The sequence below is a fragment of the Lycorma delicatula genome, chromosome 13 (assembly GCF_047948215.1).
Source record: "Lycorma delicatula isolate Av1 chromosome 13, ASM4794821v1, whole genome shotgun sequence".
Classification (NCBI taxonomy): domain Eukaryota; kingdom Metazoa; phylum Arthropoda; class Insecta; order Hemiptera; family Fulgoridae; genus Lycorma; species Lycorma delicatula.
In genome coordinates this window covers 37908415-37932841 of record NC_134467.1, presented here as the reverse complement: position 1 = coordinate 37932841, position 24427 = coordinate 37908415, and the positions used below count along the sequence as shown (strand labels likewise).

Sequence of the window (24427 nt, the reverse complement as noted above, 5' to 3'; positions counted from 1 at the left end):
AACTACGCTCCAAACATATACTGTCAAAAATGTTTTCCTGATGTTTTAATTAATTTTTGATGTAAATAAATTATATTTCTTACTGAAGGCTCGTTTAGCTTGTGCTATTCGGCATTTTATATCGCTCCTGCTTCGTCCATCTTTAGTAATTTTACTTCCCAAATAACAAAATTGTTCTACCTCCATAATCTTTTCACCTCCTATTTTCACATTCAGTGGTCCATCTTTGTTATTTCTACTACATTTAAATGTAGTAGAATAATGCAATATAATAATAAAATTATATTCCAATATAATAATATTATTGGAATAATATGAAATTATTATTATTATTATTACTTGAATTTGAATTTTTTGAATCATTATGTTTCTGTATTGATTGTTCATTTAAAACTATTACAGTTACTGTACGTAACATTAATAACAACAATAAAGCATGCTAAAAATTAGATACTTAAAAATACTCTTCTTGATAATCGGAAATTATATTTACCTTTTTTATCTGCGGTTCTATTTTTATTTCTAATTAAGTATTTAGGTTGGATATAACGATCGATAAAAAAGAAATTGTATCATTCAAGAATAATTTCCTTTTTCCTTAATTACAAATTAAGGAAATATTGTTTTCGATATTATTTTTCCCTCATTTAATTAAAGAAATATTGTATTTGGTCTAAGTTATTGCAAACCAATATAAAAAGAAAAAAGTTTGATTTTTTTTTAATTAATTTATTTTCCCATCAATCTTCTTTTTTTTAAAAAAAAAAACCCCGTTTGAATAAAATAAATTTGTATTACAAAATATTATATTTAAAGGAGAAGTATAAGTTTTGTTTTAACTCGAGATTAGTTTTTAATTTTCTGTCGTTTCTTTTTTTATTTTCAGTTCTCTGAATCAATTACAAACAGATTTATTCATACTTTTTAAATAGTTTTTTAACAGAAAAGAAATTTTTATGTAAGCCTAATTGTTTTCTGAATTTTCCTTCCCTTTTTATATACGTATATTCCCCCCTCCACCGTGATCTAAATGTTTTTTATTGACGCAATGGATAATTATTTAAATTTATCAATCTCTATGGTATAGTCTGTTCATTTCATCTATAAGGTTCTTGGTTTGAATTGTGGTAAAGACAAGCATTTTTTTACACGCTTTAAAAATGTATTTCTTATTGTAAAAAAGAAGCAGTGTAGTATTTCAGTTGTTACAACTAAGGAAATCAATGAATGATTAATTTTTTGTGTATATTATATACAGGCAATTTTTAAGTAGGATCAATGATTTGAATGTTTTTCAAAAGCCTATCGAATGCTGATACAGATTTGGTAATAAATATTGTTATTTAGAAATTTGTGCTATTACTGGGCCAACTTTGATTTCAGTTGTATTTAAAACTGAAATCGTTTAGACTATGAAATAATAATATATAAAATTAAAAATTACACGTTTTAAAAAGCGTATTCTTCAGATGGTTATGCAATCCCCAGAAATCACTGCATCGTAGAAAGAGTCCATTATAGTTAATCCCTGTTCTCCATTGTTTTTGCCACCAGATTAACAAATTAATTTGATTGATTTATTGTTAAATTTTGGAATCTTTCGAATTAAAGACAATATAATACACTTCAACAATCATTTATAATAATTTTCATTTATATATTTTTGGAATTGAAATTACTGTTTTTGGCCCATTGAATTTTAAGGTTACAGTATTTCCCTTCATGTTCAAATCCACAAAAATTTGATTACCCGTAATTAATTGTATTAATTTTATTTCCGTTTTCTAATGATGCTACCCATGAAAACAAATTTAAAAAAAAATTTATTTCTGTTAGCTCAACCATCTTAACAATGCTGTCATGACTCTTTCCTTTCTCTGCATTTTCAGAAGAATAGCTACATAGTTAATTATTCCAATTGACTGTATTATTATATGAGATTATTAAATTCCGTTGTAGTGGTTTTATGATTTCAGAAACGTTTAAAAACTTTTATATCTCTTCTTTATTTATACCTTCACCTCAGGATAGAACCTTCATTGGTATGAACATAGCACCAAAGAAGAATCTGAGGGGATTATTCCTGCCTGTCCTTTTTCCTCCATCTCTATACAGATAAATCTTCACCAACATTGCTGACATAATGTCCTATATCCATTCAATCCACAGTATAATCCCCATGATGTTATCTAGGGGAAAGCACTCGAAATTCCATCCAGTATGCTTCCCTATGTTACAGAAACTGGTCATACATGAACATTGAATATTCTGCAGTCTCTTCCTTCCCACAATAGTTGCATTCCGCAGAAGGTGTCAACATCTGCACAAATAGGTACACATTGAAGCACCTGTGACCAGTAAAAAAATGTGTCAAATCATACCCCCAGTTCCCTTTCTCTGGAGTTTCGGGATCAGCTTGTGGATTCATCTGCTCTTTGTTGACTGATCCTGTAGACTTCAAAAATCTACAAGTCTAGAAGGAGAAATTTTCAAAATATTACGATGCTCTAACCAGGTATTCTTAAAACTATGAAACAAATTTACACAACTTTTTTGTGCTTTTCTTTATCTCGGTTAAGTTTAAAAATTGAAAATATTATATGTTTGTATGAACCTCATGCGATACAGAAAATTACTTTATTTAAGATTATCAAAAGTTAAATGATATTGTACTGATTCTAGGTGGAAAACAGTTTCTAATTTTATCTTTATACATGGGCAAAAATGTTACATATCAGTGAACTATACCCGGAATGATAATAAAATCTTTAAAAAAAATATCTGTCCTCTGTTTATTACATTAGTTGATATTGATAATTTTGAACATTATTACTTTTATAGAAAGCAAATTTCAAACCAAGAAAGTTGCTCATGTGGAAGTTTATTGATTATTAATAAAAATTTGTTAAGTTTAGTTGTTAATGTAATCTTTCAATTTAAAACAATATATTTTTTATGCAATTTTATTACAAGAGAAAGATGTATAGAGCTTGTTCGGTTTATTTATGGCAAGTTATGTAATTCTTAAATGTCTTTTCCAATATTTAACAAACATGTTTTGTTACAGAAGTAGAGTTTTCATATCATTTGTAATATGTATGCAGGTGTTGTTAATAATGCAAGCATATTTTCATGATAAATATCAATACATTGTTTTATATTAAATTTCAAGTATAGTTTGATAAGTATATATTATATTATTGATTGGAAATAATCAAGATTAAAATTCACTAATAATGTAAATCTTCCTTTCATTGTCTTACCAAGCACTTCGTCTCTTTCATTTTATATCTCAAATTGTTATAATTAGATTTGAACATTTAGCCTGCTAATGGTTTGGTTTCAGTTTATTATTGCTGGTGTTACTGTATATAATTAGATATAATTCTTATTTGTTAACTAATTATTATTCAGTTTAACTTAAATAATGAAATAATACTAATACTATAAAGGTAATCTGATAGTAAATTAGTAATAGTAATCTGAGAGTGGAGGAAGTGTTAGGAGAAGACCAATTTGGTTTCAGGAAAAGTATAGGGACAAGGGAAGCAATTTTAGGCCTCAGATTAATAGTAGAAGGAAGATTAAAGAAAAACAAACCAACATACTTGGCGTTTATAGACCTAGAAAAGGCATTCGATAACGTAGACTGGAATAAAATGTTCAGCATTTTAAAAAAATTAGGGTTCAAATACAGAGATAGAAGAACAATTGCTAACATGTACAGGAACCAAACAGCAACAGTAGCAATTGAAGAACATAAGAAAGAAGCCATAATAAGAAAGGGAGTCCGACAAGGATGTTCTCTATCTCCGTTACTTTTTAATCTTTACATGGAACTAGCAGTTAATGATGTTAAAGAACAATTTAGATTCGGAGTAACAGTACAAGGTGAAAAGATAAAGATGCTACGATTTGCTGATGATATAGTAATTCTAGCCGAGAGTAAAAAGGATTTAGAAGAAACAATGAACGGCATAGATGAAGTCCTACGCAAGAACTATCGCATGAAAATAAACAAGAACAAAACAAAAGTAATGAAATGTAGTAGAAATAACAAAGATGGACCACTGAATTTGAAAATAGGAGGAGAAAAGATTATGGAGGTAGAAGAATTTTGTTATTTGGGAAGTAGAATTACTAAAGATGGACGAAGCAGGAGCGATATAAAATGCCGAATAGCACAAGCTAAACGAGCCTTCAGTAAGAAATATAAGTTGTTTACATCAAAAATTAATTTAAATGTCAGGAAAAGATTTTTGAAAGTGTATGTTTGGAGTGTCGCTTTATATGGAAGTGAAACTTGGACGATCGGAGTATCTGAGAAGAAAAGGTTAGAAGCTTTTGAAATGTGGTGCTATAGGAGAATGTTAAAAATCAGATGGGTGGATAAAGTGACAAATGAGGAGGTATTGCGGCAAATAGATGAAGAAAGAAGCATTTGGAAAAATATAGTTAAAAGAAGAGACAGACTTATAGGCCACATACTAAGGCATCCTGGAATAGTCGCTTTAATTTTGGAAGGACAGGTAGAAGGGAAAAATTGTGTAGGCAGGCCACGTTTGGAATATGTAAAACAAATTGTTAGGGATGTAGGATGTAGAGGGTATACTGAAATGAAACGACTAGCACTAGACAGGGAATCTTGGAGAGCTGCATCAAACCAGTCAAATGACTGAAGACAAAAAAAAAAAAAAAAAAGATAGTAAATTAAAAAAATAAATTATGAATTAGGTATATCAATGTAGGAGGGTGTAATTTATTAAAAATTCAATGATTTTGTTGGTTTAAAAAAATAAAACAACTATTCAATCGGTATAGCAACTCTATAGAGAACTGTCTAGATGTCTTGGATTTCTCAGAGTTTCATTTAACCCTACATTAAAGATATATATATATATCTTTAATATTATATAAATAGGAATAGGGTTTTTGTTTGTTCTGGATAAACCAAAAAACTACTCTATCAATTGCAACCAAACTGTTATCCGTTCTTCTTGGCATAACTGAAAAGGTTTAAAGATATATTTCATCTCGAAAAAAAATATACATAGTAGTAGAGATTTACCAGTTGAAGCACAAACTTTAATAAATTGAATTAATGAACTGTGAACTGTTAGTCTCTATCACTGTGTGAGCTGGGTTTGAACTGAATGATTCGAATCAATTTAATAAATAATATTACAGACATAATAAAATTAAATTTATATTAATTAAATTTAAAAAAATTTCTGTTTAATAATAATGGGCTCCTGTGGGGACTGCGTATGAGGCTACAGTTGTGATATATGTGGACACCTTGTTGGAGGCTAGACTAATCATCACCATCAACTTGTAACAAGCTCATATAATATCTCTGTAAACAATCATCTGATTTTCAAATTTTCGACAAGATATTTGTTAGCAGGTTAAAGGCTAACTTTTGAATGAATCAGGTACATTCCATAAATTTAATGGATTAAATTTTTAGTGATTATTTTATCACCATTTTCCTGCAGATATCCAGACTATTTTTATGCCGTCTGATTTTCGTAATTTAATTTATATATTTTATCGGCTCGTAATTTTTTAATGATATATCAATAAAAATAAAAGTAAAAGTGAAGTGAAGGTTACAAATTAAATCAAAATATTTTAATATCCAAAAAAAACATTTAATATGTGAACATTCGTTACACAAATTTGTCATACACCATTTAAGGAAGTGACAATATCTTTCTTTAAGAGATATGATAACAATGAATATTTAATTTTAAAATAAAATGTAAGGCGAACTTTAAGTTAAAACAAATTTTAATTTGTCAATCTCCATAGTGAAATGGTGGCATCTTGTTTTTTCATCTGGAGGTCCAGGTTCAAATCCCAGTTACGCATGGAATTTTTCGTACGCTACAATTTTCCATTTAAACTAATACCAGTCAACTCAAAAAAAAGAAAATTTATGTGAAAGGTTTTATTTTATCACCTTTTTTTTAACCTTCGGATCCACCGTTAGGTATTCTTCAGAGGGATGAGACGACTGTGTGAAAATGCCATGCCTGACTGGGATTTGAACACGGGACCTCTGGATGAAAGGCGACCAAGATGCTACTGCTCGTGTCATGGAGACCGGCTTATTTCATCACCTAAAAAGCAGTTTTGCAATGGCATTCGGGCACCAGTGCACCCGTAATCTATATTTTTTTATTACTACGTTCTAGTTAGAGTAGATTTATTTATTTATCAATATAGTAAGACGTAATATATTAGAAATTATATAATCTTGTTTGGTTTTAATAAAAAAATAAACAAATTTATTTCTGGTAGCTCAGTCAGTAGACCAATTTCTAATATAAAAGATTTCTTGGGTTCCCAGAGTGTCATTTTTCCCTATCTTATATTGAAAAAAAATTTTAACAATTAGGTTTAGGAAGTGAAAGAAATTCTTTAAAATATTTATGACTACTGCACTTTACAGTAGGAAAATTTCTGTAAAAAAAAAACGAAACGATAATAAAAAATTTTGCATACAGAAAATTGAAATGAAATAGTATGAAAATTAATTTTGTTTTGACTCTAAGAAGGTTGGTTCACCTCATTTCAGATGTTTATTAATCTGGTTATAGAGAGGAATGTATATGGTAAAAATAGTAAAGAAAACATAAACATTCTATTCCTTAAAAAAAAAAAATGATATATTTTGAAGTTAACAGACTAGAATGTAATGGAGAAATGGATAATTCTAAAAGTCATACAACTTTTGGACATAAAGAAGATTAGTATTATCTTTTTTATTTGTTTATTTATTATTTTATTTGACAATTTATAAATTATTATCTGACAAAGATTTTTTAAAGAAAAAATCATTTTACCCTGAAAAAACTCTTCTTAGTTAACTTAGTCAGTGATATTAAGCCTTTATATGACATCTAATATTCTTAGTAACATCTGATTTGATAACTCATATAAATACATAACTTTTTTTTAATTTGGTTACGTTTAAAATTTATTTATTAAAGATTAAATTATTTTCAGCTGCTCGTACGCCTAGATTTAAAGATACTATTCAGAAAACAAATGATTCTAGTACAAAAACTTCCTTAGAGGTAAAAGATTCATCTTCTAGTAAAACTTCTGTCTCCAGTGATAAGAAAGATTTTGCTGCCATTAAAGATAATTTATTTCGAGAATATCGAAGATTATGTGTCGATATCGCCAATGCTAGCAGTTATACAACAAAAACAGCGATAGTTAAAGAATTTATTACCAATGGATCAGATGGACGTAAGTAAAAAAAAAGGATTTTTATATTTCATAATATTCTATATTTAATAATTAAAATGCTATTTATTATATCATCTTGTTTGATGTGAACTTTATATGAGGGTTATTTCAAAATTGACTTCCAATTGGTTATTGAAAACAAACTTGATATTGTCGTAGTAGTAAAATGAATTCCAGTTGCCAGTAAAAATCTGTGACCCTGTTAAATACTTATCTGTAATCAGTTCTGTTTATTGTTGTTAAAGTAACTATTTACGAAAAATGGAACTTGTCATTATCATTATTCCTACCCGTTGTATAAAAACTAAAAACAAATTTAAAACTAATTGCATAAAATTAAAATTCTAGTTTCGATCTGCAAGTTAACTGGAAAATTGAAAGGAAATGAAACATAGTTAATGGCTTCCTGAGATTCTTAGCCCTGCAGAGAGGATGGCTGAGTGATCTGATGCTGTTATAGATGTATAAATAGAATAGCAACAATGGTGGCTAAAGGCCTGCCTGGATACTTACTTTGCCAAAATAGGTGTTTTGGCATTAAGTTGTAGTTAAATGAGATATTCTCTGTTAGGATGAAAATGGATGTGTGGAGAACTCTTTGATGGAGCTGGAGTGTGAGAGGGTGTAGGCATGACCTTGCTCCCGAAAGCAGACCAGAGGAGAGAGACTACCTCTCTCTCCTCTGGTCTGGAGACTACCTCCTCTAATATCCTCTGTATATTAAGTAGATTTCATAAGAAAGCTACCTATTGTAATGGGTACCATGATTCAACTTCCGGAAAATTTCAACATATCTCACGTTTCATATCCTTCAGATCCCAAAACCACCATCAGTTCAAAAGTTTATATATACATTTATATCTATATATATATATATTTCACTTTCTTGTGGACATGATAACTGCCGTAATTTTCCGCCAATCATTTTCAAATTGATACAAGAAATATAACAACCTGAAATTTCAGTCAAGTTCATTAATGGACAAAATCAGACCATGGGGATGAAAGTATTTTTTAATATCAAAAAAATAAAATATCGCTATAACTTTCCTGTTAATTAAAATATCGAATTCTTAAACGAATTCGTTTAAAAAGTAGGAACTTTAAACAGTTCTTACTATTCTTTGGATAAGGACCTAAAACTTATGTAAGTAAATTTTTTTGATATCAACAACCATTGGCCCACGGGGTGGACAAAATGGGGGTTTTGAAAACAAAAAAAAACATACCTCCCTTAATAGGCACAGTATCGAATTACTTTAAAGTGGTTGTTATTCCTCTAAACATTACCTAAAACTTTTGTCTGAAACAATTTTTGATATGACCAACTCTTATGGCAAGAGATGACCAAAATATTACTGGAATTGTAAGAAGATGGGTTTATCTTATGCTAAACATGTGAAAATTTTTTCACATGCAACCATTGTCGTATTGAGTAATCTTGAAGTTTTTCTTAACTTTATGGTGGACATTTTTTTATTCCGTACTTAGCTCTGGTGAAATTTACCTCTGCCTTCCAGTGTGGCAAAAGGGTTTTTTTTTTTATTAGAAGCTTATTAAATTTGTAAATTTTTTCTTGATTTTTAAGTAAACCAGGAGGAATTTGAGTAAATTAAATTGTAGGACAAAACTGTGGTCGTCGTGATCAACCCTTGTTTTGTTGGTATAAGAATAATATTTTTGGTGTTTAAAGATTCAATTAAGTAATGATCTGAGTGTATAGTCTAATTGAAGTAAAATATGGGAAGAGTTTTTATATAAAACCTTCAGCGTTAGAGGAAGGCGTGGGGATCACGCTTCTGCGAATCGGTTAATTTGATAATTGAGGGTCGTAAGTTATGGTAGGCGATCGTGGTTGGAATAAGCTATACAAAGGCGACAGTAAGTTGTATAAATATACTAATAGAAATGTCTGCTGTGATATTTGAATCGGTGGCATCCTGTCAGAGGCCAAACTGATTACTGTGATGTGTTACAGGTTTAGAGGGTCTAAAAGATGACCACCAATAAAAACTGTTAAGGCTAGAAATGGAGGGGTGATATGGCGACCGGGATCATCATAAGGCAGGTGTCTTTACCCACAGGGGTCAGGATATACATGTATAAGTTATTTACAAAAGATTAGAGAAAAAGAAAAAAAAATTTTTCTCTAATCTAATAATTTTTTATCTGCTAATATATTTTAGTTTGGGAGTATGCTTATCACAGTATTAGAAAATAAAATAAATAACATATCTCAAGATTTTAAGTTAGGAATTGGTCAGTTTTGTTTTTCATCTTTTTCGCAGGACTGTAAAAATTAATGTTGATATGAAAATAAGTTTGATCAAGCATCTTATACCACTTGTAGTGAGTAATATTTTTTTTTGTCTTCAGTCATTTGACTGGTTTTATGCAGCTCTCCAGGATTCCTTATCTAGTGCTAGTTATTTCATTTCAGTATATCCCCTACATCCTACATCCCTAACAATTTGTTTTACATATTCCAAACGTTGCCTGCCTACACACTTTTTTCCTTCTTCCTGTCCCTCCAATATTAAAGCGACTATTCCAGGATGCCTTAATGTGTAGCCTATAAGTCTGTCTCTTCTTTTAGCTATATTTTTCCAAATACTTCTTTCTTCATCTATTTGCCGCAACACCTCTTCATTTGTCACTTTATCCATCCATCTGATTTTTAACATTCTCCTATAGTACCACATTTCAAAAGCTTCTAATCTTTTCTCCTCAGATACTTCGATCGTCCAAGTTTCACTTCCATATAAAGCGACACTCCAAACATACATTTCAAAAATCTTTTCCTGACATTTAAATTAATTTTTGATGTAAACAAATTATATTTCTTACTGAAGGTTCGTTTAGCTTATGCTATTCGGCATTTTATATCGCTCCTGCTTCGTCCATCTTTAGTAATTCTACCTCCCAAATAACAAAATTCTTCTACCTCCATAATCTTTTCACCTCCTATTTTCACATTCAATGGTCCATCGTTTTTATTTCTACTACATCTCATTACTTTCGTTTTGTTCTTGTTTATTTTCATGCTGTAGTTCTTGCATAGGACTTCATCCATCCCATTCATTGTTTCTTCTAAATCCTTTTTGCTCTCAGCTAGAATTACTATATCATCAGCAAATCGTAGCATCTTTATCTTTTCACCTTGTGTTGTTACTCCGAATCTAAATTGTTCTTTAACATAATTAACTGCTAGTTCCATGTAAAGATTAAAAAGTAATGGGGATAGGGAACATCCTTGTCGGACTTTCTTTCTTATTACGGCTTCTTTCTTATGTTCTTCACTTATTACTGTTCCTGTTTGGTTCCTGTAAATGTTAGCTATCTGTTCTTCTGTCTCTGTATTTGAACCCTAATTTTTTTTAAATACTGAACATTTTAATCCAGTCTACGTTATTGAATGCCTTTTGTAGGTCTATAAATGCCAAGTATGTTGGTTTTCTCTAATCTTCCTTCTACTGTTAACCTGAGGCCTAAAATTACTTCCCTTGTCCCTATACTTTTCCTGAAACCAAATTGGTCTTCTCCTAACACTTCTTCCACTCTCCTCTCAATTCTTCTGTATAGAATTCTAGTTAAGATTTTTGATGCGTGACTAGTTAAACTAATTGTTCTGTATTCTTCACATTTATCTGCTGCTGCTTTCTTTGGTATCATGACATAACACTTTTTTGTGAAGTCTTACGGAACTTCCCCTTTTTCATAAATTTTACACACCAGTTTGTATAATCTATCAATCGCTTCCTCACCTGCACTGCGCAGTAATTCTACAGGTATTCCGTCTATTCCAGGAGCCTTTCTGCCATTTAAATCTTTTAATGCTATCTTAAATTCAGATCTCAGTATTGTTTCTCCCATTTCATCCTCTTCAACTTCCTCTTCTTCCTCTATAACACCATTTTCTAATTCATTTCCTCCGTATAACTCTTCAATATATTCCACCCACCTATCGACTTTATCTTTCGTATTATAAATCGGTGTACCATCTTTGTTTAACACATTATTGGATTTTAATTTCTGTATCCCAAAATTTTCGTTAACTTCCCTGTATGCTCCGTATATTTTACCAATATTCATTTCTCTTTCCACTTCTGAACACTTTTCTTTAATCCACTCTTCTTTCGCTAGTTTTCACTTCCTGTTTATAGTATTTATTAATTGTCGATAGTTCCTTTTACTGAGTAATATTAACTCTTAAAATATATGATTTATCGTTATACAAAATACTTATAATTTCTATTAAACTTCTTCCCAGTGATTTATTAATTTAATTAAAAACATGAAATTGGGTTCATTGTTGCATCCTTTTTGTCCATTGTAAAAAAAATTTATAAGTAGAACAGTTTTTTCATCTACACGCTTATTTTTCTGTTTGTGTTTAAAAAATTGTTTATTTTTTATTTTTTTGGTTTATTTTCCTAATTAAAAGAATATTACGATGTAATTAAAATGATATTGACTTATAATATTAATGTAGATCGTGTAACTTTAATCATTGATTTTAAATTAGATATTAAAATTGCAAAATTTAATTTATTATTATACAGGGATTTCTTTCAAATATTATGACAATGAAGTTAATTGTTCCCTTGGTTTGAAGAATTGTTATTTTTTTTTTTTTTTAAATATATTTATGTGAAATTATTTGGTGTTTGATAATAAATATTGATTAATAATTGTTTAATAACATAATATATTATTTATTATATAGAAATCAGTTAACGCAAACTTTTGAAAAACAAATAGATAACTGTTCTCAATTGTGTTTTTTTTTTTTTTTAGAGATAAAAATTTACAATATTATGATTCATTTAATATTAATTTCTATTGAGGCAAATGACCTGACTTATTGTTTTTTTTTTTTTTTTGTTTTTTTTATAATTACTAATTTCTTCCATATAATTCTCAATAAAATCCTTGGCCTTTTGGGTTTTTTAATTATTATTTAGTCATTCTTTACTTTTATCACTTATTACTGCAAACAGTGGAAATTTTTAATATTTTTTTAACATGTGTACATTTATGCATATTTTATGTAAAATATTACAATCTCTTATGTAATAATATTATATTTAGTAGTAATTTGTAGAATATTGGAGACTGCGTTATAAGATATTATTGTAATTATTAAAGTAAAATATATGTTTTTCTATTTACTTAATAGAAGGTTTAGCCAAATGTCTTTATATGGCATATAAATACAATTGTTTTATCACATACATAGAAATAATCATCAAAGCGTTATTTTCCTTATGTTACCCTTGTCCGATTTTTATTTTATGCACTCTGTAAGATCTTTAAATATTAATAACTTAATTATGCAATATTTATAGTAAAATTTCAAAAAAGATCAGAATGTTTAATAAAAAAAATTGGTTTTTCCAATATCCCGCCCTTTGCGTTAACGATTTTGAATAAAATAAATACAATTAATGTCTCATATATAGAGAAATATTTGAGCCAAATTTAAAGAAAATCGTACTAGTCAGTCCTGAGGTATAAGGACAAAAGCAGTGCGACACACACACGTACTTTCATACGTATGGTTTATTGGTCTAGATGAACAAATTGGGAAAAAAAAAAATGTAAAGACTTGCATAAACTCTGATACTACATTTAGATGTGATCATCATATTCTTTCCTCTTTAATTTAGCATTCTACCTAGATTCACTGGGAAGATAAAAAAATAAATATAATAAGGGTCTTTTTTTGTAAACTGAAGTATCTTGCTGTTTAATATAAAAATATTTCTTTTGTCTGCTTCGATACAAGCGAGTTTTGTTATTTTTTAAGATTTTTTTTAGGAAGTAATGCGTTTTTAAATATAGACTTTTTTCTAAATGTGTAATTTGCAAAGATTAATAGTAGAAGGAAGATTAAAGAAAAACAAACCAACATACTTGGCATTTATAGACCTAGAAAAGGCATTCGATAATGTAGACTGGAATAAGATGTTTAGCATTTTTTAAAAATTAGGGTTCAAGTACAGAGATAAAAGAACAATTGCTAACATTTATAGGAACCAAACAGCAACAGTAATAATTGAAGAACATAACAAAGAAGCTGTAATAAGAAAGGGAGTCCGACAAGGATGTTCCCTAGCCCAGTTACTTTTTAATCTTTACATGGAACTAGCAGTTAATGATATTAAAGAACGATTTACATTCAGAGTAACAGTACAAGGTGAAAAGGTAAAAGCGGCTACGATTTGCTGATGATATAGTAATTCTAGCGGAGAGTAAAAAGGATTTAGAAGAAACAATGAACGGCATGGAACGGAAGTCCTACACAACAACTATTGCATGAAAATAAACAAGAACAAAACGAAAGTAATGAAATGTAGTAGAAATAACAAAGATGGACCACTGAATGTGAAAATAGGAGAAAAGATTATGGAGGTAGAAGAATTTTGTTATTTGGGAAGTAGAATTAGTAAAGATGAACAAAGCAGGAGCGAAATAAAATATGAATAGCACAGGCGAAACGAGCCTTCAGTCAAAAATATAATTTGTTTACACCAAAAATTAAATTAAATGTCAGGAAAAGATTTTTGAAAGTATACGTTTGGAGCGTAGCTTTATAGGGAAGTGAAACTTGGATGATCGGAGTACCTGAGAAGAAAAGATTAGAAGTTTTTGAAATGTGGTGCTATTGGAGAATGTTAAAAATCAGATGGGTGGATAAAGTGACAAATGAAGAGGTGTTGCGGCAAATAGATGAAGAAAGAAACGTTTGGAAAAATATAGTTAAAAGAAGAGACAGACTGATAGGCCACATATTAAGGCATCCTGGAATAGTCGCTTTAATATTGAAGGGACAGGTAGAAGGGAAAAATTGTGTAGGCAGGCCACGTTTGGAATATGTAAAACAAATTGTTAGGGATGTAGGATGTAGAGGGTATACTGAAATGAAACAACTAGCACTAGATAGGGAATCTTGGAGAGCTGCATCAAACCAGTCAAATGACTTAAGACAAAAAAAAATTTGTAAACTGTTCAACTAGTGAATAATAAGCAACCTCCTCCCTAACCCAATGAGATGAGGATGATATGTATGCGCATGACATGAAAATGAAGTGTAGAGCTTATACAGACTGAGTTCGACCATTCCATATTAACTGCAAACTCCATATTGTTGCCTGTATTCCACTACTTACTTAAGGAGCTTAACAATTTTAGATGACATTCTTAGTTCAAAAAGTTTATAAAAAAACGCTTATCGATTTACTCTATCAAATGTAGCAGACAAATCAATAAAAATTGCGTACAGTTTGCATTTGTGATACCGTTTACTGTTAAATGATACTAACTAAATTATAAATATTATTTATTATAGTATAACCTCTACTGAATGTGCCTTGGCTTTCCTGCAATCTCCCTCGCCGTTCTGCCCAGAGATTACATCGATCTAATAACATATTAGAACAAATTTCCCGATAGTATTTCCAAAAGAAATTCCTCTGTAGTTGTCTGTCTTACTTAGATCTCTTTTATTGTATAATGGGAATATTATTGATGTCTTATAGAAATCAGGCACTTTTGCAGCTTTGTATATTTTATTATATACATCCAACGATTTATTCAGTAAAACAGTGTGAGCATTCTTGAATAACTCATAAGATATTCTATCTTCTCCCAGTTCCTTATTAATTTTGCTTCTTTTGGTTATACCGAGCAAGTTTGTTAATCGAAAGGGAATATCCAAGGTTTCATCAAGGATTAAAGGGACATAGTAAATTATTATACGAGAAATAATATTTGGATTTAGCAGCTTATTAAACTACTGTACCCACTCCAGACATGTAATATCATTTGCAGAATGAAAAATTTTCCATTTAAAACAACGGACCAACTTCCAAAACTCTCCAGAATCTTTCACTTCTCTAAATTTAGCTGGACTATCCTCCTAATACCGCTTTGTATTTATATGGATTTAAATAATAAATTGTTTGCCAATTTGTGCAACGGAAAATTTACATAATTTTGTATAATTAACCATATATTTTCTGATATATGTATTAATTGAAACCCAATCACCAAAGTACAGCAATATTCGTTATCTGATATTCAGATCCATATAAAAGCAACCAACATTTACAAGGATTTGAACCTCAGAACCTTTGACTTCTAAAATCAATTGTTAAACAAGAGATTTGTGATTATAAGTTTACCACTACATATCGGAATTTTTAATTTATTAAAAATCGGTCCTTAATTTTAAAAATCCTTAAAAATAGTAGTTATAGCTGATTACTCATTCTTCTTAAGTGTAAAAAAGTATCTTTGTACAGTTCTTAGCATTGCAATACCACAAAGAGGTGATCATACTTTGTTCCTCGTACATTTTTGTTTTGTTTTTTTTTTTTAATATTTTATTTTTTAGTCTAATAATTGAAAGCAGGTGCAGCCAGTTGCATTGCACACAAAGTGGCATAGTTGGTTGAGCTGCCGTGCTATACATTGTTGCACCAATACTTTTATTGATAATCAAAAGAGATATTGAAAAGAAAATACTTTTTTTATAGAAAATTTAATTCAATTACTCCAAGTAGTGTCTGGGTTTGATTTGACCAAAGGTTTAGACATAATAAAGTTGAATATTAGCTAGGAATATAATTTGGTTGTTACTGGAAGACATTAAAATTGCTACCATCTTGAAAAAGTAAAACATTTTGTTAAAGAAGTAGTCTTATGTTCTTTCCAAATATAAAAATTATGTTTATGCAAAATTTCAGCTCAATTGGTTATGCGAAAGAGTAACTTACTTACAGACCTCAATTAATCTTTACGTATCAGATTTATCTTTATCATATTGTATCAGATTAAGAAAAATTTTTAGAGAAATATAAAATTCATAAATTTAAATAGAGGGAAATTTTTATTAAAAGAAGAAGACAGTAAAAAGGTTGCGTAAAGGTTTGAAGGTTAGCAGTAGATCAGTCAAATAACTCGTAACAAAATTATTTTAATGTCAGGGAGTTGAAGAAACGTTTTAAACATAATTTTTTTTTTTTTTTGAAGATATGAAGGGAAAATTATTAAGAAAATGTAATCAAAATTTTGTTCATGGTTTACTGAATGGTGTCGTTATAAGATAAGGGTTTTAACATTGTTCATTGTATGAAAAAAGAAAAAAAAATTATATTTAAAAAATCTAAAGGAAGAATAAATAAATAAAGATGAATAGATGATTTAAAATTTTAATAATAATAAGACGATGAAAAGGGTTTGAGAGAAAAAGAAAAGTTGGTTACGAAGAGGGAGAAAATTAAACAGAAGTATTTTTTATTATGGATGAAAGGATTTATGTAAATAAAATGGGAACTTTTTACTTTGTTTTTTCCCTTTTTTTTGTTATTTGTGTTTTAATATTAAAAAGATAAATATGTACGCTACAGTAGAATAAAACTAAAAACTCATCAAAATTGAAATAAAATGTAAGAGATAAAAATAATGTAATTAATATATATAATTTTTGTTTTAATTCTTAATAACAAAAAAGATTTTTGTTGTGTAAATTTAAAAAAGGAAATGTTATATATAGTATTCACATCTTTCTTTCATAAAAACTGATTAATTATAATTAAAAGTATTAAAACATTATTTAAAATTATAATTTAAATATTTACAACAAAAAAATAAATGATTCATTAGTATAATCATTTGTAGATTATACAGGAAAATTATCAAATTAAAAAATTTTAAATAAAAAATCAAAATTTAAAAAGTAAATAAATATAAAAAAATAATAGCATTAAAAAAAAAAGTTAATATTAATTAATAAAAACAAAATGCAGAAGATGGAACTATTATTTCAGGATCAAAAACACCTACAACAAAAAGTTACTTTACCGGAACTATGAACTAAGACACTCTCTCTTTCTGTTTACCCTCAGGAACCACCATAAGATATTACTTGTGTATTACTATGTGCATGAATGTAAATGTACAAGTGTGGTCTTGTAGTCTCAGGTCGACCATTCCCTTTAAACCCACCGGGCTGGTCTAGTGGTAAACACGTCTTCCCAAATCAGCTGATTTGGAAGTCAAGAGTTCCAGCATTCAAGTCCTAGTAATTTCAGTTATTTTTACACGGATTTGAATACTAGATCGTGGATACCAGTTTTCTTTGGTGGTTGGGTTTCAATTAACCACACATCTCAGGATTGGTCGAACTGAGAATTTACAAGACTACACTTCATTTACACTCATACATATCATCCTCATTCATCCTCTGAAGTATTATCTATACGGTAGTTATACCGTATACGGAGGCTAAACAGGAAAAAGAAGAAGGTCGACCATTCCCAAAATGTGTCGTTAATTGAAACCCAACCACCAAAGAACTACGGTATTCAAGATCTAGTGTATAAAAGAACTTCCTTTAGTAGGATTTGAACCGTAGAACTCTCGACTTTGAAATCAGCTGATTTGCGATGATGAGTTCACCACTAGACAAACTTGGTGGATTGAATTAAGACACTACAGAACAGTAATAAAACAGGAAGCTCTCTATATTAACACAACACAATTTGAAAAAATGGAAAATAAACAAAGAAAACTAACCAGGCCAAAATTCAAAAAACGATGAAACAAGATTAATACCAAAGAAAATCAAAAAACTCTCCAACATGATAAGGAAAACAAAAATCAATTTCTATTATCACATCAAAATAATAAACAATAATAAACTTATTAAAGAGATTTCTTCAATCTTCAATAGAAATGATTTCTTCAATAGAAAAACACAAGACAAACTGGTTCAAACACATTTAAGAAGGTATGAGATATCACAATGGCACTAAAAGATTTAGATTTAAGATCCAAAGAAAACGTCTCAGCCTAGAGGGAATCTAAGATGTCAGAAGTAAATAAGAAAGCACTTGAGAAGGAATGAAAGATTAGAAAAGAATAACATATACAGAATTAATCTAATATAACACTTAACTAAACAGTTGATTTTGGAAAAAAAAAAAACAATATTTATGGAACAGTAAAACAAATCTGTTCAATCTATATTTATAAAAGTAAAAAAATAAAATTTTATGTAGTAACAGTGTACACATGAGCTTCATCCAACATATTGAGGATGACAGAACATGAAGATCCAATATATCCTTGAATCTAAGGAAGGATTTTTCGTGAACTAACTTGGAGAATCAGTTTTATGTCCAGTGAATTCACAATAAGCTTAGAGTAGCTTAAGCATCCATCAGGTGAACGCAGCCCATATAATCGTTTTTTCAACAACCAATATAGTGTAGTAATTCTCTCATCATATTCTCCTGCGTACTTTATCTAGTACATTAAAAATGATGGTTTCATTGAAATCAAAATGTCCCATCTAGTTTTATAAATTTTATGTTCTAATATGTACAGATTACTCCGTCCTATTTGTTCCCTCATAGTAATTCAAAGGTATTCAATCAATACTATTTTTTACAAATAATTTTTGGTTTCAATTAAAATTATTATAATTTTTACTTCCTTAGTATTGTGATCGCAAAAAATTTAGGATTTCAGATTTCAACGGATATATCCATTTTGACCATCCCTGAATCCATTTTGACTAGTTTCGGCATGACGTCTGTATGTATATATCTCGCATAACTCAAAAAACATTAGTAATAGGATTTTGAAATTTTTGATTTAGGACTGTTGTAACATCCAGTTGTGCATCTCCCCTTTTGATTGCAATCAGCTGAACCAAAAGTGTCCAAATAGCCCAAAATCAAAAAAAAATTTGACTTTTGAACTTTTTCTTAACTGCAGTAATAAGCCCTCATTGAGAGCTTTTCAACGATATATCATAAGTAGTAGATATTTTCATTGGTTCCAGAGTTATAGACAAAAAAAAATTTAATTAATGAAGTATTTGGATCTTACAAGGGAAGGCTCATCGGTTCAAGTCAGACTTCATCTCTTTTTTTTTTAATTTTTTTTTAAATTAAATATATTAATTTAATAATTATTAACCGTGATTGTAAAAAAAATTTACAATAAATAAAAAATTCAATAAAAACAAAAAATATGAAAATATTTAGAAGTTATTAGTAAAATAAAATTTTATGTACTTTTAAAAATGTGTATATGTAATTTAATAGGCATTATTACATATGTGTATATGTGATAGATTTGGTGAAACATCTGATTATTGAATATTAATTGAAAATTATAATTTAGAATCATTTTATTTTTTGATTTTTTAGTTTAATTTTATTTAATTATTACGGAATTTCTGTTTAATTTTATCTACATTAAAGTTCACTATGGAGCGACTGAAAAATAGACCCTTTCAAGAACAATATATACACTGAGACATTCATACCCGATTTTTAATAAATTGTAAATAATTCTCATCTTTTAGTTCATTACTTCTATGATATTGTCAGACAATATTCTCCTTAAGTCAGAGTTGATTATTATTTTGTTTATTTGTTTTTTATTGCCAATCATTTAATCACTCTTTGTTTTGATATAGTTCTGATCTTAATTTGTGTACACGTTCTTTAGTTTTAGCAAGTGTGTAACTGTCCACTTTATTAAAGAAGTTGGGGGATCATATCTCGTTTTCAATTGAAATAAGTTTAAATTAAGAACAGCAGAAAATGTGTATATGAAATTTAATAGGCGTACAAGGAAGTCATGTGATGTCCACATCAGATTTTTTTAATTTATTTATAAATGGGATTGTCATTTTGAAAATAATAAGATTATGTGAGGGTTACTCAAAAATTAAAGACAAAAATAGCTGTGAAGGCAAAACTGTTTGTAAGAGAGTTTTTTAATTTTCACAATAGTAAATCGGTTACTAAATAATAACTTATAATCAGTTGATTGAATAAAATTGTTTTTTTATTTATTACATCAGAATCTCATTTTATGATAGCGAGTCCTCTTGAAGTTTGTGAATTAGTTGTATAACGAAACAATATGTATAAAGTTGCACGAACTATACAGATTTTTATAAGAAGGTAGAAAAATTTAATGACAGTCAAACTGCAGTGATTGACAGCACCGTTCTGAACGTCCAGTCAAATTTTCAACTCCAGCACTTAAAACTTACGTTGACTCATTCAACAAGATTGTCGGATTAAATTAAGACTGAAAAATTACAAATAAGTGTTTGTGTAGTTACGATATTGTCGCTGACAAGCTCAAGAAGCGTAATATAAGCACAAGGTAGATTCCAAGAAAGTTGACGGAGGAGACAAGACTTCGCATGGGCATAGAACTGAAACAACAGTATCAGTAGGAAGATGATGCTTTTTCACAGTATTCTAACCTGTGTGAGATATGGATTCACCATTATTCACGATTTAAAATGTGGAGCAAGGAGTGGAATCACACAAGTTCACTTATGAAGAAAAAATTCCAAACCCGTCCATCAGCAGGAAAAATCGTAATGACAATTTTTTGGATGCAAAAGAACCAGTTTTTATAAATTTTCTAGAAGCTCAAACAGTAAACAGTGCATATTACTGTGACATGCTTATCAAAAAGTGAAAGAAACCAGCAACGTTGAAAAAACCCTCAGCGAAAAGACATCGTTCTGGTTCCCAGTAACACTAATCCTAATAAGGTAACTAGAAAAACCATCAAAAAATTGGATTGGGAAGTACTACCTCATCACCATACAGTTTTGACTTCCCAGTATCCTCGGATTTCCACTTGTTTTGATTCACTCAAGGAGCCGATGGTAAGAAGTTTAATGACAATGATGGCGTCAAAAAAGATTGCACTAAATTGGTTTCGATATCAAAATGGCTATTTTTCTATAGCCGGCATAAATAAGCTGATTCGGAGTAGGAAAGTGATACTAATGTTGCTGAAGATTAAATTAAAAAATGAAAAAATTTTTACATTGATTAAATCAACTATTTTTTTTTTTTTTTTGTCTTCAGTCATTTGACTGGTTTGATGCAGCTCTCCAAGATTCCCTATCTAGTGCTAGTCGTTTCATTTCAGTATACCCTCTACATCCTACATCCCTAACAATTTGTTTTACATATTCCAAACGTGGCCTGCCTACACAATTTTTCCCTTCTACCTGTCCTTCCAATATTAAAGCGACTATTCCAGGATGCCTTAGTATGTGGCCTATAAGTCTGTCTCTTCTTTTAACTATATTTTTCCAAACGCTACTTTCTTCATCTATTTGCCGCAATACCTCTTCATTTGTCACTTTATCCACCCATCTGATTTTTAACATTCTCCTATAGCACCGCATTTCAAAAGCTTCTAATCTTTTCTTCTCAGATACTCTGATCGTCCAAGTTTCACTTCCATATAAAGCGACACTCCAAACATACACTTTCAAAAATCTTTTCCTGACATTTAAATTAATTTTTGATATAAACAAATTATATTTCTTACTGAAGGCTCGTTTAGCCTGTGCTATTCAGCATTTTATATCGCTCCTGCTTTGTCCATCTTTAGTAATTCTACTTCCCAAATAACAAAATTCTTCTACCTCCATAATCTTTTCTCCTCCTATTTTCACATTCAGTGGTCCATCTTTGTTATTTGTACTACATTTCATTACTTTTTTTTGTTCTTCTTTATTTTCATGCGATAGTTCTTGCGTAGGACTTCATCTATGCCGTTCATTGTTTCTTCTAAATTCTTTTTACTCTCGGCTAGATCAACTATTATAAATCAACTATTATAGTTCCAGAACAATTTGCGTGTTTAATTATTGGATTAACCCTTTTATAATAAATAAAAAAGATAATTTCTAATATAAATCATTTTAAAAATATGTTTAGGTTAAAAGATGAATTAATAATAGAAATAATATAACTTATTATTAATTTATTTTTCTTATACGTACTGTTTTAATACTTTTAATGTAATCATACTTGCTTTTATATTTATAACTGTATGCACCCGTTTGTTGGTATGATTTTTGTTTTTTAATAATTTTACTTTTGAACTAATTAAATCTTAATTTTTTTTTCTAGAATTAACCAATAAATAAACCAACTGTGTTGTTTTTTCTTCTTCTTAATCGCTATATAAATAATAAAGTATTTATTACGCTTATTGTTTTTATTATCGTATTATTATAAATTATGGAGTCGGTTTATGACATGCCTCATTAATATGGGTTAATTTGTGTTATATGTTCCTTGATAACAAAAAATTTAATTGCTAAAGATATAATGAAAATTAATGAACTGTAATCATACGTAAGAAGTTTAATGCGAGATTATTTTTCGTTTCAAAAAACAATGTAGTAGAAAAATTTTAATTTTTTTTTTTTTTTATTTTACTTTTCTTTTAGTAATATTTTTCACGTACTAAAAATGAAAGTTTTTTTATTGGTGTTTCATTTTTATTGTTAATCCATTTTTTTTTTTTTTGCGTACCACCAGACCAGAGTAGCAGCTTGGTCATTGTTTTATTATTATCTGTTTTGACCGCGTAGGATTATTTTAGACAGTACAATATCCAAGTCTTTTCGATGGAATTTTTTGGGCCTTACGATCCTCCCTTTTTACGTTCTGATCTTTGTTCTCTTTCTAGTATTGAAAATGTTCATGTTGTGAGTGTGAAACAAGTGTTTTTATTCTTGATTTTCTTGTTTAATTTTATCTTCTCTGTGGTGTCTTTCACTGTAAGGCCAATTTCCTTCAGATCCTCGTATTTCTCTGAACCATCTGCATCCTGTCATTGTGTTTTTGGATTTGAGATTGTACTGTGCTAGCTGTTTCAGAAGTCTTAAATCTTGCATCCTCTTTGTCCAAAGAATCCTAGTTTCCTCTTGCATACGGTATCAGTGATAAGTTTTACCTCTTTGTACATGATTTTGCCGGGGACAATCCAACACTGCATATCTTTCTGATATACATTTTATTGATGCATAACCATTTTATGAATCTGTCTGTCTTTGATTGTTCATTCAGGAGGAAGAGTGTTTCGGCTGCATAAGTGGCTTCTGATTTTGTAACTGTGTTTTAATCCAGTAGTTTATTAGTCTATAGTGGACACACATATGAACACTTTCTCTTTTTTCTGTTTAGCCTCCGGTAACTACCATTCAGATAATACTTCAGAGGATGAATGTGGATGATATGTATGAGTGTAAATGAAGTGTAGTCTTGTACATTCTCAATCCGACCATTCCTGAGATGTGTGGTTAATTGAAACCCAACCACCAAAGAACACCAGTATCCACGATCTAGTATTCAAATCCGTGTAAAAATAACTGGCTTTACTAGGACTTGAACGCTGGAACTCTCGACTTCCAAATCAGCTGATTTGGGAAGACGCGTTCACCACTAGACCAACCCGGTGGTTCGCACATATGAACACTGCCTTTTATATATATGTATATATATATATATATATATATATATATATATATATGTATATATATATATATATATATATAGAAGATGAATGTCTGTATTTTTCACTGATCTCTATATAATTGGATAGAGGCTTCCACGCATTGGAATTGGTAAAAACTAGCGCCACCAAATGAGTGGCTAGAACTAAATAAAATGAAAATTATGCACATGCGTGTAAGTATAAGAGTAGGATAAAGCCACGTTTTAAACTGATGCAGTAGAAATATTCTGATTTTGTATTTTGAATAAAGTGACCTATTTTGGGTCACTAAATGACCATTCTTTTGGTTATCTGACTTGAGTAAAATAAACATCTCTGCCATCACGATTACAGTCACACAAGCGTACAGTGGTTTTATTTAGTCCCCAGCCACTCATTCTGGGACGCAGGATTATGTTTCAATATTGAACATTTAATTGTATTTTACACCATAAGGTTGTTACAGATCAGTGGTATATTTGTATGTTTCGTAAATATTTTGACACCGGCGCCACCTTACGGGTTCTACGAAAATGTTTCTTTTCACTAACTAATATAAATTGTGAATTTGAGTCAAATCGATCTATAAATACAACCTTTTTTAAATATCTCAACCTCAGAGCCACCTAGCGGATTCATTTTTCGCCAAAATATTTCTTTTTACGTAACTAATATATATTCTGAATGAGTCAAATCGGACCATAAATGCAATTTTATCTAATATTTCAACCCCAGCGCCATCTAGCGGGTCTATTTTTTTTGCAAAAATAGTTTTTTCCATGTATCACATATTCTGAATATTAATCAAATTGGA

General features: G+C 29.6%; 2 protein-coding genes across 4 annotated transcripts in view; one reads left to right on the top strand and one right to left on the bottom strand.

Moving 5' to 3' along the window:
- Window positions 1–24427, top strand: part of DNAlig3 (DNA ligase 3) — a 266939-nt gene that overhangs the window by 152104 nt on the left and 90408 nt on the right. For 2 of the 3 annotated variants that reach the window (XM_075380964.1, XM_075380965.1), the window contains one exon: window positions 7015–7263. In XM_075380964.1, the coding sequence (XP_075237079.1) occupies window positions 7015–7263 (249 nt within the window). Of the gene's footprint in view, window positions 1–7014; window positions 7264–22494; window positions 22514–24427 lie in introns of those variants that run through there. The other variant, XM_075380967.1, reaches the window with a different exon arrangement.
- CNMa (CNMamide) overlaps window positions 1–24427 on the bottom strand; it is a 158086-nt gene that overhangs the window by 129514 nt on the left and 4145 nt on the right. The window lies entirely within an intron of this gene.